General features: G+C 34.9%; 1 protein-coding gene across 3 annotated transcripts in view; it reads right to left on the reverse strand.

The window, feature by feature from the left end:
• Positions 1–8,347: 8,347 nt before the first annotated feature.
• The window catches only part of ADGB (androglobin), a 196,138-nt gene continuing 185,713 nt past the window's right edge, over positions 8,348–18,772 (reverse strand). For all 3 annotated transcript variants that reach the window (XM_020986568.2, XM_078155080.1, XM_020986567.2), the window contains 3 exons: positions 16,963–17,077; positions 12,256–12,439; positions 8,348–9,758 (listed from right to left, as the gene is read on the reverse strand). In XM_020986568.2, the coding sequence (XP_020842227.1) occupies positions 9,573–9,758; positions 12,256–12,439; positions 16,963–17,077 (485 nt within the window). In that variant the 3' untranslated portion in view covers positions 8,348–9,572. The remainder of the gene's footprint in view (positions 9,759–12,255; positions 12,440–16,962; positions 17,078–18,772) is intronic.

Raw genomic sequence — 18,772 nt, forward strand, 5'->3', positions numbered from 1 at the left:
AGGTCCACGCTCTGTCCTTTATGCTACCTAGATGTTTCATACTCTAGGTACAGCACTGTGACCTAGTAATGTGAAAGTGTTACCATTTGCCACCCCATACCTATCTCTATCTACAGGAGAACTTTTCTGAAACAAAGGTTTTGTGTGTGTGTGTGTGTGTGTGTGTGTGTGTGTTTGTGTGTGTGTGTACATGCATTGGATAAGCATATAAGATCAATAGAGAGTTAGACCTAAAAGTGAATGGAAGAAAGAGCTGGATAGACTGTGTTTTGGAAATTGGATAGTACTTTTAGTGTTCCAAAGCTATTCCCCTTACATACACCCATGCCTATAAGTGCGCGCGAGCGCATACACACATACATTTTAAGACCCATATATTTGCAATGATGGTATATGACTTGATCCTAGACCATCATAATCTCTGAAGAAACTGAATTACAAGTGACTTAAGTCATAATGGAGAGACAGATGGAGGGCATAAGTAAGCCACAGCCTATTACCAAAACTGACATGCAACCAAAGGATATCATCCCGCAAATGTGTGATCATCTGAGGAATTAAGCGGGTGATATAGCAAAAGTGAAGGATAACAGATGGATAGCCTGGGTGTGAAAACCGGTATGCACCAAATCCCGAAAGACCTAGAGGCAGCTCTTCACTGCATTGAGCAAATACTCTATGATTTACTTATGGATAAGAACAAGAGTTACATGCAGGAACAGATGGGTTGCTATCTGCATGGATTGAGTGCATATATTAGTGAGATTACAAACACTTTGAATCATTGAAGAAATAGTCAAAGGGGGATGGAATTTAGTTAGGAATAGCTAGGCAAACTGTGCTACCTGAATATAACAGAATGACTGGGTCATGAGAAATAATGAAATAAAAGGATTCTTAGAAGTGTGGGCTGACGCATAAAATGAAGCCAAACCAGGAAAATGCTGTCTGATGACTGTTCGAACCGAGATTTTTCTGGCTTGAAGGCCAGTTCTCTACCCACTATACCACACTGCCTCTCCTTCTAGAGACCTTTCAAAGTGTCATTACTGACACAAGCTGGCTGTGAATGTAAGCAAATAACTTAGCTTTGCAATGCTCTAAGCTACCTTCGAAGATTGTAAATTGAAGAGAAGATTATGAACTGCAAAGGCAGAAGGATTTCCCTTATTAGAGTTTCTTATGCCAGTGGAATTGCAGGTCTAGTACCCGTCCTCTGCCACTATATCCAATACCTACTTATGGAACGGTTTCCATCCTCCACTGACTACTGACCTCTCTGGCTTCCTTTAGTCCCAACTAAAATTCTGTGTCCTATAGGACACCTTCCTTAACACCCTCTTAATTCCAGTCCCTTCCCTCTTTTAATTATTTCCTACTTATGTCTTTCTTTGCATGCCTCTCCTCATTAGACGATAAGCTTCTTGAGAAAAGAGACTATCTTTTGCCTCTTTTTGTTCCCTAGTGCTTAGCACAGTTCTTGGCTCATAGTAGGCACCTGTACAATAAAGAAATCAAGGTATGTAAAATCAAAAGAATATTAGTTGTTCTTTTTTCCAGTAAAGTTAATTGGGAAGCAATTACATTTCTGTTGTTGTTTCAGTCATGTCCAATTCTCTGTGACCCCATTTGGGGTTTTCTTGGCAAAGATACTAAGTTGGCTTGCCATTTCCTTCTACAATTCATTTTATAGATGAGGAACTAAGGCAAACAGGGTAAAGTGACTTAGGGTCACAGAGCTAGTAAGTGTCTGCGGCTGGATTTGAACTCAGATCCTCCTGACTCCAAGGCTGGTGCTGTAGCCACTGGACCACCTAGCTGTCCTTAGCAATTTCATACATAAACATATAATACCTGCAATACGAAAATCAAAATTTCATATCTTTTCTTTATGATGCTCTTATAAATTCTAATCTTATGTTTGCTTGAATTACGAACTTGTTTTCATTAGTTCCTAAAACCTTTAGTGAATTTGTTCAAATTTCAACTGAATTTAATATAGGAAAAAAACCATTTATTAAATGCCTCTTATATGCAGGAAAGATACAAAGTTTAACTAAGATACAGTCCCTGTCCTAGGGCATCTTACTTTCATACATCTTTCATTTTATAGCTGGGTCACTGGTTCAGAAAATATTTTTGCTTTCTAATCCTTAAAACTAAGGGGCCAGGGGACAGGTAGGTGGTGCGGTGGATAGCGCACCGGCCCTGAAGTCAAGAGGACCTGAGTTCAAATCTAGCCTCAGACCAAACACTTGACAATTACTAGCTGTGTGACCCTGGGCAAGTCACTTAACCCCAATTGCTCCCCCCTCCAAAAAAAAAAAACTAAGGGGCCAGACTGAACTTAAATAAGAAACTTCACAGTCTAAGAAAATCACAGAAAGCAGAGAAACCTTAATTAAAACAAACAAACCTAGAGACATAAAATCCAAATGGCTATATGGTATTATGAGTTCCTTGGAATAAATTCTTTCTTTCACCGCTATGAATATGTTATACTTTACTTGGATGTTGAATTGTCTACATGTTTCTGAAGCATTGTTAGCACATACAATGAAAAAAAAATTGTGTTTGCCTGAGGGAACTGGGAATATTCTATTTCCCTAAGTATTGTTGGCTGACTGAATTGTATCTTTTACCCTAGAATGTGAGACAAAATAGACCTTCTCATCCTGAGTTGTCATAATCTTTAATGTTGCTTAGAATGTGTGTACTTAGAGCTCCTTTTGTTTTCTTCACCAATAATACAAATAACTGTGTCTTGGGAGTCCCTACTTCTGTCTCATCTTGTTTTTGGTTTTCCCTTTTGGGGGAAGACATAACAACAATGGAAATTCCAATTATATGGATGTCTAATGACATGGATACTATTCCAAGGGTAGAAACTAGAGAACTCAGTGAATTTTATTCTCATAATTTTTCCCCACAAAATAGGAAAGGAAGTAAGCAGATAATGGAGAATAACACTTTAGAGTTATGAAAAGAGCTAGATGAGGCATAGCTTATTTAGGCATAAGGATTGAATACATAATTTTTTCAGTGTAAGAACCTCCCTTACCCAGTGCAGAAAGGTTAAGCAAATTGCTTCTTAAAAGGTCTCACAGCCAATATGTTTTAGGAACAAGACTTGAACCCAGGTCTTTCTGTTCCCAATCACAATCCTCTACACACTACTTCACATTCCTTCTTACAGCCGATCCAACTAGGAAAAAACAGTGAAGTGAATTTTGAATTTACATTATATCTCACCCCTGAAGGTCTCAAAGGACAAATAGGCAAACTGCCTTCATTTTTCTTCTCTTAAAATAATCTCTTCTTCCAACCATATGTGCTCCCCATCCTTGGATGGGAAGCTGAGAAGAAAAGAAAGTGGGTGTAAGAGAGAGCAGAGAGAAAGCTATACAGTCAAGGATAAATGTGTTCCACGAACATGGTTTTCTTCTATTTTATTGGAATTTGATCAGATTCTTCTCTAAGTTGTTGTCATGAGAAAAAAAATGTAGTGAATGAACAGTCTCTTGATAACTAGGGCATATTCACATGCAGAAATAAATCCTACTTTTCCTACTCTCTTGTTCCTCAAGTATGATGAGCTATTTCAGACACTCTACATTGTAAGCAATAGTCAGTCACCTATTAGTCTTGGCATCTGAGACTTATTTCACATCACAACTAATCTTCAAATGTAAAACCAAGACACTTTGTAAATGACTTATCTCCAGTTTGCATAATACACAAAATTCTATACAAATTAAAGTATAACATATAGTAGAAAATACAGGGCAAATTATGAAGCTTTTTGACTTTCTTCTTTATTTAGTATTTTATTTTCCCCCTGTTATATGTAAAAACAATTTTTAACATTCATTTTTAAAACTTTGAGTTCCAAATTCTCTCTCTTCCTCCCTGCCCAACCCCCCTCTCATCGAGAAGGCAAGCAATTCAATATAGGTTATACATATGTAGTCATGCAAAACATTCATAATAGTCATGTTGTAAAAGAAAATATAAACAACAACAACAAAAAACCTCAAGAAAAATAAAAGTGTGTTTCAATTTGTATTCAGAACCATCAGTTCCTTCTCTGGGGATGGATAGCATTTTTCATCATAAGTCCTTCAGAGTTGTCTTGGATCTTTGTATTGGTAAGAATAGCTAAGTCATTCACAGTTGATCATCTTACAATATTACTGTTACTTTGTACACAGTACATTTCTCTTTGCATCAGCCCATGCAAGCCTTTTCAGGTTTTTCTGGAGTATCTTGCTCATCATTTCTTATAGTACAATAGTCTTCCATTAAAATCACATACCGTAACTTGTTCAGTTATTCCCTAACTGCTGGGCATCCCCTCAACTTCTAATTCTTTATCTCCAGAAAAGAGCTGCTATAAAAATTTTTTGTACATATAGTTTCTTCTCTTTTTTGTTTTTTTATCTCTTTTTGGGATATGGACCTAGGTCAAAGGGTATGCATGGTTTTATAGCTCTTTGGGCATAGTTCCAAATTGCTCTACAGAATGGTTGAATCAATTCACAACTCAACCATCAGTGCATTAAAGTCTCATTTTTCCCACATCCCCTCCAACATTCGTCATTTACCTTTCCTGTCCTATAAGCAAATCTAATAGATATGAGGTAGTACATCAGAATTGTTTCAATTTGCATTTCTCCAAACAATCAATAAGCCAGTTATAACCTATATTCTAACTATTATTATTTTTGGACCTTGCATGAATTTGAGCTAGCAATAGAGAAAAGAGAGAAGCAGGGCTCTATTCTTTATTCTCAGAGATACCACTGACAGGTTGTGTAACCTTGAGCAAGGCACCTCTGCTTCTCAGGCCTCAGCTTCATTATTTTTAAGGTATAAAACACTATTTATTCTGCTCCCACCTGGTAATCACTTTTTCTTATTTTCACATTAGTCATGTTGTAAAGAAGAATTTGAACCAATAGGAGAACTACCAGAAAGAGGAAACAAAACAAAACAGAAGAAAAAAAGAACAAATAATATGTTTCAATCTTCACTCAAACTCCATTCTCTGAATGTGGAAAGCATTCCTTTTGCAGATGTCTTAGATCCTTGTATTGCTGAGAAGAGGTAAGTCTATCAAAGTTATCATTGCACAACATGGCTGTTACTATGTACAATGTTCTCCTAGTTCTGCTCACTTCACTCAGCATCAGTCCATACAAGTCTTTCCAGGTTTTTCTGAAGTCTGCTTGCTCATCATTTCTTATAGCACAGTAGTATTCCATTACATTCATGTACCATAACTCGTTCAGCCATTCCCCAATTGTTGGGCATCCCCTCAATTTCCAATTCTTTGCCACCACAGAAAGAGCTGCTATGAATATTTTTGCACATGTGGGTCCTTTTCCCATTTTTATGATCTCTTTGGGATGTAGCCCTAGAAGTGCTATTGCTGGGTCAAAGGGTAAGCACATTTTTATAGCCCTTTGGGCATAGTTTCAAATTGTTCTCCATAATGGTTGGATCATTTCACAACTCCACCAAAAATGTATTAGTGTTCCAATTTTCCCACATCTTCTCCAACATTTTTCATTTTCATTTTCCTGTTTTGTCATGTTGGAGAGTCTGATAGGTATGATGTGGTACCTGAGAGTTGTTTTGATTTGCATTTCCCTAATCAATAGTAATTTAGAGCACTTTTTCATATGAATATATACAGCTTTAATTTTTTCATCTGAAACTGCCTGTTCATATCCTTTGACCATTTATCAATTGGGGATTGACTTGTATTCTTATAAATTTGACTTAGTTCTCTATATATTTTAGAAATGAGGCCCTAATCAGAGACACTGGTTGTAAAAAGTCTTTCCCAGTTTTCTGCTTCCCTCCTAATCTTGGCTGCATTGGCTTTGTGCAAAAAGCTTTTCAATTTATTGTAATCAAAATTATACATTTTGCATTTCATAATGTTCTTTATATCTTGTTTGGTCATAAATTCTTCTGTTCTCCATAAATCTGACAGGTAAACTATTTCTTGCTCTCCAATTTGCTTATAGTATCAGCCTTTATATCTAAATCATGTACCCATTTTGACTTTATTATGGTATATGCTGTAAAATTTTGATCTATGCCTGGTTTCTGCCTTCTTTTCCAGTTTTCCCAGCAGTTCTTGTCAAATAGCAAGTTCTTATCCCAGAAGGTAGGGTCTTTGTGTTTATCAAACTGTAGATTACTATAGTCATTGACTACTGTGTCTTGCACACTTAACCTATTCCATTGATTCACCACTCTATTTTTTACCTAGTACCAAGTAGTTTTAATGATTGCTGCTTTATAATACAATTTAAGATCTTGAACGGCTAGGCCACCTTCCCTAGCATTTCTTTTCATTAGTTCCCTTGATATTCTGAACCTTTTGTTCTTCCAAATGAATCTTCTTATTATTTTTTCTAGCTCTATCAAATAATTTTTGGCAGTTTGGTATGGAACTGAATAAGTAAATTAGCTTAGGTAGAATTATCATTTTTATTTTATTAGCTCAGCCTACCCATGAGCAACTGATGTTTTTCCAAATACTGAGGTCTGACTTTATTTGTGTGAAAAGTGTTTTGTAATTGTGCTCATATAGTTCCTGGGTTTGTTTCGGCAGATATCCTAAATATTTTATGTTTATAGTAACTTTAAATGTAGTTTCTCTTCCTATCTCTTGCTGTTGGGCTTTGTTGGTAACATATAGAAATGCCAATGATTTATGCTGGTTTATTTTATAACCTACAACTTTGCTAAAGTTGTTAATTATTTCAAGTAGTTTTTTACTTGATTCTCTAGGATTCTCTAAGTATATCATCATATCATCTGCAAAGAGTAATAGCTTTGTTTCTTCTTTGCCTATTCTAATACCTTAAATTTCTTTTTCTTCTCTTATTGATAAAGGTAACATTTCTAGTACCATATTGAACAACAGTGGTGATAATGGACATCCTTATTTCACCCACCATTTTCAAAAGATGAGCGATAATTTCATAATCCACTTTGTACATCTCTTATGAGGATCAAGCAAAATAATGAAATGAAAGTGCCTTGTAACTGAAGAGCATTATATATAATTTTAAATTATTGTGATTGTAAATAATAGTTTGTCATAGATATCAAAATCACTTACCAGTCTGAAAGCTACTTCTAACAGTTAAACCAACATCATTTAATGACTGAACAAAATTAAGCTGGAATTTGAACTTGGAACTGAGAGTAAGATCTTTGAATTTTGATCATGTATTTAGTTTTCTTTTCTTTTTTATTTTGTTTTGATTTTTTGGTGAGGCAATGAGATTAAGTGACTTGCCAAGGGTCACACAGCTAGTGTCAAATTTGAACTCAGGTCCTCCTGACCCCACGGCCAGAGCTCTATCCACTGTGCCACCTAGCTGCCCCCATGTATTTAGTTTTCTGATGGCATATTTTGGTCTCTGGTAATTTTGTGGATGATTTGGGGTTTGTACCACAGTTTAAAAAATTAGCTCAAGTTCAATGAAAACAAAAAATATATTATTTTAACATCTCACCTATTATCCATTATCTATTCTATAATTGAATAAAAGCCTTTTTCTTTCAGAATTCTCAGGCATAAATCAGCAGTTTTTATAAGATAATCAGTGAATATCTGTTAAGATACCTGTTGGCTAGCCCTTATTAGAAGGAGACATGTTTATATAACTGAGTTCAACAAATTTTTATGACAATGAATAGACTTTGAATTTATAAAAAGTAACTAACATGGGATTAAACTTATAGGGAGATATATCTGGTGAAACTGAGTTTGTCATATATATATAAAAATTTCCAGAAGATAGCATATTATGTAGTGTGATGCTGCCATCTGTGACTATATCAGAAAAGTGAAAAAGACAGGAAATGTTTTATCCTCTGGCTCCTAAACATGTAAAAAGCCTCAATATGTAATGTATTTATTCAATGAAAATACACCTGTGACTGGAAATAGTTTAACTAAAATGAAGATGAACAAGTCTGTCTTAGGAGTGAGCAGTCAATTTTAAGGTTATAGACTGAAGTTATGTTTTTCTTAGTATCATTTGCTTTGAATGCAAAGAAACAGATACAAGATATTAAAAATCTTTACCAGTATATATATATATAGATATTGGGTATAAATAAATTTACCTTTTCCAAAAGTTAGATTGCTGCACCAATTTGTCTCCATGTCATTCAAACCTTTTAGGCATTATTTTCCATAGAGATGAAAAAATAAGCTAGTGATAAAGTAATTCAACTCTCTGAAACTGGCTGGACAAAAAAGACAAATTCTTGATTCAATCATAAAGCTAGACATTTTTCTTGAGCTCTCCAAACATTTAACCCGGTGTGAACATTTTGGATTTTTTATGTATATACATATACGTGTGTGTGTGTGTGTGTTGTCCCTCAGTAGAACACATGTTTCTTGAAGGCAGGGACTGTTTCATGTTTGTCTTAGTACTCCATTATCTAGTTCAATACCTGTTATAAGCACTTAATAAATGCTTATTGATTGACTGATTGTATTCAATACAGAAGAGTAGTCGATTTATTTTCTGTAAGTATTATGTAACAAAGGAACAGATTTGGATATTTGAAAACCTGTTTCATGTGAATATTTGTACCAGTGAAGATCCAACAGCTAATTAATTTAGCCACATGATTTATATGAGCTAGCATAAATGCTTCAAAGTAATCTCCAAAAGAAACAGAATTTTTTTAAAATCAACAATAATAAAAATAGACATGAAGAAGAAATAGTTTAGAAAACCATTTTTTTCCATAGTCTGTCATGTTGGAATAAGACATAAGCTTGCCATGGAATATTATCTGTCATTAGAGGGTTCCATTAGTAAATCAATAAGAAGCTTGAATACATTTGAGAGAAAAAGGGAAACTGGCTGGGAAAGAATCAAGAAATGCTATAATAGGTAAACAGGTTTGAGACCATTGAAATAATGGTCTGTCAGGCCATTTTTTTAAGGTCTACACTTATAATAGGTCAGAATAATGCTAATTTAAAATACTTCAAAAGGCAAGTCTGCATGCAAGGATACATATTCAAATAACTGCTAGATGAAAAAGCCTGCATATAGACACTTTGATGTCCTACAGCTGGACAAATTGAAGGAAAAAAAAACTAGAGAGGGAGAAAAATTTCCATCATGTAGAAATTCTTGAATATCTTAAATATCTTTAAGTCAAAAAAGATATTTGGACTTTTTAAAATAGCATTTAGTTCCTCATAGTTGTTGAAAATGTTCCAGTACCTGTTTCTGACTAGGATTTTTTGTCTAAAAAGAAAGACCAACATCTCAGATTGGGGGAGATAATTCCTTTATAATATAAATACTTTTGATGACAGTTTAATTTAAATTAGAACATCATATACATGTAAGGCTAAAATTAGGGGGAAAAAATTAAGATAAAAACTATAAATGCTTAGGGAATTCTGCAAAAATGCTTATAAAACCATACTTTCAACTGGCCTAATATTTTGTCTCATAAATATACACAATTGCTCATTAGCCTGAATAAGGGAAATGTTTGGCTTCCTACAGTCACTTTTTTTTCCCTCCTTTTCCTTTTTTTTTTGGGTGGTCAGGACTTTTCTTCTCCTGCTCTTGTTTAAGGGCTGTTTCTTCTGCTGCCATGGCCTCTTGTTGTTGACGCTCTTCTTCCAGCAACTTCTCCCTGTACAGTTCCCGTGGCAATAGCACTATATCCAGGGTCTCCTGTAAAGATGCCTGTCCACCCCACAAAATACAAACAAACAAACAAAAAAGCAGTGAATTTGGCATCAAAAAACAAATCCATTCACTTTTTTTTTTCCTGTGATATACACGAATTCAAATAGAAATGGAGTCTTGCTTGGATAATACTTACTTATGGAGCTATAATTTCCTATCTGTTCTAAAAGATTTTTTCCCATTTTAAGTGCTGGTAATAATTTTATATAAATAAGTTTTGTTTGCTTGTATTTCTTGACCAAATACATGATTTATTAGTGTAGAAGGCTCTCAGTGAGGAGTTTCATCTACCAGTTTAGACTAGCTATTTACAATTGACAGTCTTAGAGATTTTTAGGGAGCTAGGAAAGGAATCCAAGTAGTCCTGACCTGAAGGCCAGCTCTCTATCCACTACACTACACTATCTCACATACTTCAGTTTACATGCAACAGTAACTGGTTTTTGTAAGAAGACGTAAAGTGCTACAACTCTTGGTAAATGAGCAAGATTTCTTCTATAAGAAAACTAATTCTAATAAGTCTTTAACCATAAATTCAAGTTATCCTGCTACAAAACTGAGGAGCTGTTGTGAAGTATACTGTTGTATAAATTTGCTAAACGAATAATAAACAAACAACTTAATACATTTTAATAAGTGGGGATACAATATGAAATAAGTTTTTCACCACCATGTATGCACTGGGATCACATGCATATAGCAACCGCCATTAAACTGTGAGTTCCTTAAAGGCACGGATTCTCTTTTACCCTTTTTCATAGCCACATTAATTAGTACTGTACCTTGCACATTATATGTGTTTAACAAATGTTTACTGACTGACTTAGAAAAAAAGATGGTATGGGCATACCACTCCAAAGGCTGCCACCAACCTCACTGTAAAACTATGAACAACGGATAGAGTAGTAGACTTGGAGCCAGGAAGAGTCCAAGACACATTCAGCCTCAGTTCTGTCATCTGTAAAATGGAGATTATTACAGCACCTACCTCATAGGAACACTGAAATGATCAAGTGAGATTTCACACACACACATACATATATAACATAATTATAATACAATACTTATATATTACATATAAAATCAGTTATGTATTTATATATAATTTATATATTGTATACAAATATATAAATTTTATATGTTACATACAACACATGTAAAATATAAAGTTAGTTTTGCCATCTATAAAATGGGGACAATTATGCCACCTACCTCACAGGATTATTGAAATGATCAAGTGAGATAATATATGTTATATATGGTAATATATTATTAATATGTTCTAATTTTTATATAATAAGTAATATAAAATTACATATATTTATATCATGTTATATATCATCTCACTTGATCATTTCAACTACCCTGTGAGATAGGTACTGTAATTATCTCCATTTTACAAATGACAAAACTGATTTTATACACATACATATGCATATATATGTATATATTACCTTGAAAACTTCAAAGCATTAAAAAACAGTAGTTTTTATTGTTATCATCATTATGGGAGGCAATATTTATTTGCAACATTATTCTCAGGGAACTAACTGTCCTCTATAACACTATTTTACCTACTATGTTTTCTTGTAGCCAATTAATGACATAAGGAGGTAGAGTATACCTTTATTACCTCTTCGAATTCTATACTTGGATCACCTGTTAAAAATTCATGCTTCTTGGAGATGGCTGACAAAGTATGGAAGGGCCATGGAGGTAAGAATAATATTCTCCTTAATGAGTAATGTGCTATGCTACTCCCCACTTTTTAAAAAGCTAGAAGAAATGGGCAATCAGTAGGAAGGTGAATCAGTGTTACCAGTACTGTATCATTAAGTACAATTCATTAAGACATGATAACAAATACACAAAGTATTTGCTCCAGGAATATAACATTATTGAACAGAGTCCATTTTGACATTGGCAGAGTTTTAATGGACTAACCATATTCATGCGTGGAGAACATTAAAATTCTGAAAACATTGTATAGCCATGTCGATGGTTTAAAACACACAAATGAACTTATTAAGTGATTTTAAAATGTTCCTCAAAGTTTATTAACTTAAGGGCATAAATCATCTACCTGTGATGCTACTTGAAAATGGCTATATGCTCTCCCTGGCATATGAAACGCCAGTGTGGTCTGAATATCTGAAGAATAATAATGACCAAGGAAGAAATTCAGGGGATGGCATATCAATAGCAGAGTTTAAGTGGGACAATCTTGGTTAGTACAATGGCTCCAGGCTGGGTTGTTCTCACAATGAAAAAATAAACATTTGTGGGGAGTAGCACATGTCATAAATATATTTTAAAAAAAGATGCTATCCCATGTGACGCAAAAGGATATAATGTGATTCTAAAAAAGAATCAGGGCCAAATCTCCATTAACTTGCTAATTACATGGATGGATAACTTAACATATAAGATGTCAAATTTTAAAAATTTAAAAAGGTTTGTCAAGAGGGACATACATTTACATGCTCTTACTTACACGGATATCACCATAGGTATCCAAAACTTTTGCCTTTAGCCTCTTCCGTGCTAGATAGTCATCATTTCTTTTGCTAAGTATGCCTTCTCGATACTGGCGAAACCGATGAACTTCCTCTGCCTTCTGCGTTTCTTGGTGCTGGGCCAAAATCTCATTGTATAATATAGGCTCATCAATTGTTTGTCTTGGGATGAAAATCAAAAGAGATAATTAACTCATTTTGGAGCTTGCCTCTGAACCATTTTCTTGGGGAACCAAGTGATTAAAAGACCCAACTCTAGCAATGGCAAAGCATCACAAAGATCTTCAGCCAATGTTCACCATTATTTTAGTCCCTCATGGTCATATTGATAATACAGTAACTTATACTGAATTTAGAGAAACAAAGAGTGCTAAATCATACAGGAAATTTTACTGCCATTAATTTTTGTTGTTGTCATCCTTTTTGGGCAGCCTGGTCTCTTTTTGTGCAACTGTTTGCATAAGGTGATTGTGAAATACATTTTGGTTTCTAAGAAAGATTATTCTAGTTGTTTCTTTTGAATTTGTGAAGCCAAAAAGTATTGATCACATTTTAAAATTTGATATCGGTCTTCAAGAACTTGCAGCCATTTCTCAAGATTATTCCTATTAGCTAAACTTGAAACAATCCTAAATCTATTTAAACAAGCATAGGAGACATAGTGTGAATACTCTGTAGCTCTAGTTGCCCCAGTCATCAAACCTGAAGTTTATCTGAGGATGTCAAAACTTCAACTTTGTTCAATAAACATTTATTAACAACCCACAATATGAAAGGCATTATGATATGCATCAAGAACAGTAGGAGAAAAATGAAACTGGGTTTATCCTCAAAGAGTTTCCATTCCATTGAGGGACATAATACAGATACAGATAACTAAAAAAAAAAATTAAGTTAAGAAAGGAGAGAACATTTAAAGACTAGAATATTAGGGGAATATTCCTATAAGAGGTAATGCCTGAAACGAGCTTTAAAGGAAACTGAGGATTCTAAGATATGGAGAAGAAGAAGGAGTGCCTTCCAGGTGTGAGGGACAGTTGCCTATGACAACATAGATATAAAATGCTGAATCTGGTAAACATCTAGCAGGTCAGTTTGGTTGAAATGTTAAGTACATGAAAGGGAGCAATGTGAAATCAATCTGTAAATGTAAGTTGGAGCTGGGTTGCAGGCAATTTTAAATGGTAAGGTGATGAGTTGTATTTGCAAGTTGTATTGGCAAGTAGAAGCCAAAGATTTTTAGATGATAGAGTAATGTGGTCAAACCTGTCCCTTATGCAGATTATTTTAGTAGTTAAATTCAAAAATGATTGGAGAGAGAAGAAACTGGAAACACTGAAATCCAAGTGAGAGGTTCTGGCTATCAGGAAGTCCTGAGTTCACACTTGGTCTCAAAAACTTATGAGCTGTGTGATCCTGGACAAATCATTTATATTAAGGTAGTGGGAAGTGAGTGAAGAGAAAGGAAGGGATAAGACTTGAAAACTAATTAGATATGGGGGGAGCAAGAGAGAGAATACTCAAGAAAGAGTCTTAGATGATGTACCTGGATGAGGGTCTTCATCAGAAATAGGGAAGTCTAGGGGAGGAACATATTTAGAAGAGAAGAGGATGACAAAAGAAATACTGAAAGGCCTAGAGGTCATGTCATCTGTGCATCATTTGAAGGAACAAGGGTGTTTAGCCTTGAGAAGACTTAGGAGGCACATGATAACCACCTTCCAGGACCAGGCATGTCAACTGCATCAATTAACAAAAGACTATTTAAAATCTTTAAAATAATTTTACTATTACTCATTACATTTTCTGCTGTCTATATAAATATACTTTAAATGCAAATAATTAGAAATATATTTTATAATTTTACTTTGAAATAAGTATTTTTTAATCTGTTATCTCTAGCATGTGCAAGTACACTGCACTGATTGAATGTAGCTTGGTCCTTCAAGGTATTCTTAAGTGAATGCAACATTAGATTTATTTTTCTTAGCCCAGAACTAAGAACTACAAATAACGAGTTGAAATTTAGGGGCAAATTTAGGCTAGAATTAATAACTTCCTAATGATTAGAGCTATTAAGAAGACCCGAGTTCATATCTGGCCTCAGACACTTATTAGCTCTGTGACCCTGGACAAATCACTTAACCTCTCTGTCTCAGTTTCCTCAACAATAAAATCGGAATAAAAATAGCACCTATTTCACAGCTTTGTTGTAAAGATCAATTGAGATAATATTTGTAAAGTTTTTTTAGCACAGGGCCTGGCACACAATAGATGTTAATAAATGTGTGTTCCTTTCCCAAAAGTCAAATGAACTGCCTTGAGAAATAGTAGGCTCTGCCTCTCTGTAGGCCTTCTAGCAAAAGCCAGAAGACCATTTGTCAGGAGAGGAGAATGACCTTTGCACCGTACACAGTAGAACAAAAAGGGCTAACAGTAAGTCAATACCTAAGAAAAGCAAGTGGAGTACCTGATTTACTCTTGATGGAAACAAATCAACTGGCCCAGATAAAATACATCCTCAGACACTCAAACAACTGACAGGTGTTATTTCTGAGCCACTGTCAAGAAGACTATTTGCAACATTATAGCAAATGGGAGAGGTACCACAAGACTGGAGAAGGATAAATGTGGTGTTAGCCTTAAAAAAAGAGCAGGAGTAGTCTACAAACTATAGGTCGGTGAGCTCAACTTCAATTCCTGGGAATCAAACTTAACCATAAAAGATATGGTTGGTGAACATCAATGAAAGGAAAACAGAGATTATGGAAAAGCTAGCATGGCTTTATCTACAACAGCTCATGCCAGATTAACTTTGCTTCATTTTTAACAATGTTATTAAACTGGTGGATAAGGAGAATGCTATAAATATAATTTATCTGGATTTTAGAAAAAAGCTTTTGATAAGTATTTCCTATCATGGGGAAGATGGAGATAGATGAACTAAATTATATGATAATTAGATAAATTCAGAACTGATTGGGTGGCCTCACTCAAAGAATAGTCATTAATGGTTCAATATCTACATGGTCTAGGATAGAGTACCCCAGGAACTTGTGTTTGGCCTTGCGTTGTTTAATTTTTTTTACTGATGACTTGGATAAAGGCATATAATCACAGGGTTAATAGATTCAGAGATGGAGGGGCCACAGAAGTCTTCAAATCATTTTATAGATGAGGAAATTAAGGGCTTAGAGTGGTTACATGACTTGCCCAGGGTTGTGCAGGTAATAAGTGTCTGATGCAGGATTCAAACCTGGCTCTTCCTGGCTCCAAGGCCAGAATTCTATTTTACTACATTTTCTCTTATGTATGCATACATGTTCTTCAAATGTGCAGATTGCACAAAGCTGAAAAGGATGGCTAACATACAAGATGGTGGAGTCAAATTCCAAAAAGCTAGTGACAGAGTAGAATACTGAGCTAAAACTAACAAGATTAAGTTTAACAGACTGGAAAGCCTTACTTTTGGATGCAAAAAAGAAATGAATACTACAAGTGAAAGATGGAAGAGACATGATTAGAAACAGTTCACCTGAAAAAAAAATCCAGGAATCTTAGTGGACTTCAAACTTAGTAAGCATTAGTAGTGTGATGTAGCAGCAGGAAACATGATCTTTGGCTGAAGGAAGAAGGCGAAGTTTTCAGGCATAAGGAGGTAACGGTCTCATGAGACCTCAACTAGAATACGGTGTTCGAAATTGGACACCACAGTTTAAGAGGGACATTGATAAATTAAAGGGCATCCTGAAGGTAACCAAAAAGGTGAAAAGTCTTAATTCCATGTGATAAGGAGATAGGTTGCTGGAATGGGGTGGAGGGTTGGTATTTTGCCTAGAGAAGAAAAGATTTGTCTTCACATATCTGAAAGGCTCTCAAAGAAAGATTAGATCTATTCTGTTTGGACCCAGAAGATAGATCCAGGAACAATGAGTGAAAGTTGTAAAGTGAAAAATTTAGGCTTAATGTCAAAGGAAAAAAGTCCTAAAGGAGTTGTTTAAAAATGGAAAGGACTATCTACAGAAGTGATAGGTTCTTCCTCCTTGCAGGTCTTCAGGATCAATCAGATGGGGGGTGACTACTTTCTATATGTGTTATAATGGGAATTTGGGGAAGGGGATGTGTTGGGCTAGATGACGGCTGAGGTTCCCTTGATTCCTCAAATTCCATGATTCTGTAGGTTGTAGAAGGTCTATGGACTGGACTAAATGGCCTTTCCAACCCTAAGCTTTTATAAAGAATATCTAAAATGCTACAATAATCAGTTCTATTTTTAGCATGTGAAATTTGGTATTTCAATGAAGCATTGAGGTAGGAGTATCCAATAGGTAGTTGGAAATGTGAGACTGAAGTACAGGTAGAAAAATGAGGGCTAGATATATATTGTGAAGTTCTCTGCATACAGATGACCATCGAACTCATGGAATTTTATGGGCTCACCCAGATGTAGATAGGGAAGGACAGAGCTACAAAAGACTCCCATGTTTACAATCAAATACAACTGATAAACACTCATCGAAATAAAAATGCCAGCTTATAGACAGCTGAAGATTCACATGTCTGGTTCACACTATAAAAATATAATGGGTATTTATTTCTAATTCATCATTACTACAGAATTGGCAATGTAATTTCTGCTCCACAAACACAGATTTCCACATTTATTCATATTTACTACAACTTACTGGAAATATGGAGTAATGTCCAAAGGTTCTAATTCTTTCTTCACAGGTGATACAGTTGTGTTAGTAGTCACTGCACTTGGTATGGCTTCAACACCAGGGAGTTTTCTCGTTTCTCCTGTAGTTATTCCATTTGTAACAAAAAAAAAATAATATATATATATATATATAAAATTATTTTTAACTTTAAACTTTGTATTGATATCATTTGTTTTTATATCACCCTCACTTCAAAATGTATACTTCCCTCTCCTAGATATTATATTTTTAAAACTTTTTAATAAGTTCTTTTTCCCTTTATTATTGGTTGATCTTGGCTTACCTGATATGGTTTTATTTAAAAGAAAGTTTTACTTTGTTTTTAACTTCTAGCTTCTGTCATTTTACTTTGCAGCTAAACAACTGACATGGAAAAAAAAACTATCCTACTTTAGCTTAGAGAATTTAATTAATAAAACAAGTATTTATTGAATCCCTGATAAATGAAAGGTCCTGAGTTATCAGTAAGTACCCTCAAAAAATGCACTAACTGACTGAGTTGGGAAGACATAGAGTTGTAGGGCTGGGAGCAGAAAAGTAAATTGATTCATGCTAACAATTTTATACTTCATAGCCTCACAAAGAACCCACAGTTCCATATTCAAGAAATAAACATAATTTGCTCATAACTAGGTGAGGAAGGGACTGGGGTGCATACCACATTCCCACTTATGAGAGGAAAAATCTAAATTCCTGGGCATCTTTCACACAAAGGGAAACCAAATAGAAGGACCTCGGTCTAGGGAAATGATATGGCTAATTTAAGGAAGCGTAGATTTTGAGCAGAAGGGCCTAGCTTTCGCCAAAGTGCTATCTCAGTAAATAGTTCTTCAACTACATCACATGATCTCCCTAATGAATTAAGATTTTTAGGAATGGAGTTACTCAGAAGATGATCCTTTAAAAAAAAGTGATAGGTAGAAAGGCATGGGAGTGGGAGGAGATACAAAATCATGTTACAAGTTGGACTGGATAGAGAAGAACAGAAGCACTGGTATCTCATAAGCCCTTAGTTTTAGGGGAGTCATAGGGAAAATAGAGGAAATATACTTATTCACAGAGACTATGAACGGGAGATGACATTCTAGAGTGTCCTACAATATAAGCACTGGAATTCATAGGACCATAAATTTAGAATTGGAAGGAGCATTAGAGGTTATCTAATCCAACCATTCCATTTTACAGATGAGAAAACTGAGGCCTAGAGAAGTTCAGTGACATGCTCAAGGTCATGTTAGTTAGCATCACTTAGAATGGACTACCACAAATGAATGCTATTAAAATTAAGAGACTAAATTATTTGGAATGTAGGGCTCAGTCTTGTTTATCAAATCAATCCCACTGATCTCTTTTTGTATGTTCTAAAGACAATCAAATCATTTTGATGACTCCTTCATAACACAGTTTGAATTCCAGTAACATTTTGTCCCCTTTACGCCATTTTTCTTCATTATTGCCCCTGATATTCTTAATTGGTTTTTTTTCCAAATGAATTTCATTATTATTTTGGGTAGTTCTTTAAAATAATGAGCTGTCTATTTGACTGGTATGACAGTTCTCCTTGGCGGACAAAAGAGAAGCACAATAAGAGTTGTGTACTTCCACCTTGTCTCATCAGTTGTTATTATTGTTCTCAAGAAGCAGTCTTATCCCTTAATTGTTCCCCCAGGGCTAATATGGAAGTATGTTTTGCATGACTTCATATGTATAATGGGTATTATATTTCTTGTCTTTTCAATGGGTGGGGAAAGGACTTGAGGGAGGGAGAGAATTT

Source organism: Phascolarctos cinereus, unplaced genomic scaffold (genome assembly GCF_003287225.1).
Source record: "Phascolarctos cinereus isolate Bilbo 61053 unplaced genomic scaffold, phaCin_HiC Scaffold_5;HRSCAF=322, whole genome shotgun sequence".
NCBI lineage: Eukaryota > Metazoa > Chordata > Mammalia > Diprotodontia > Phascolarctidae > Phascolarctos > Phascolarctos cinereus.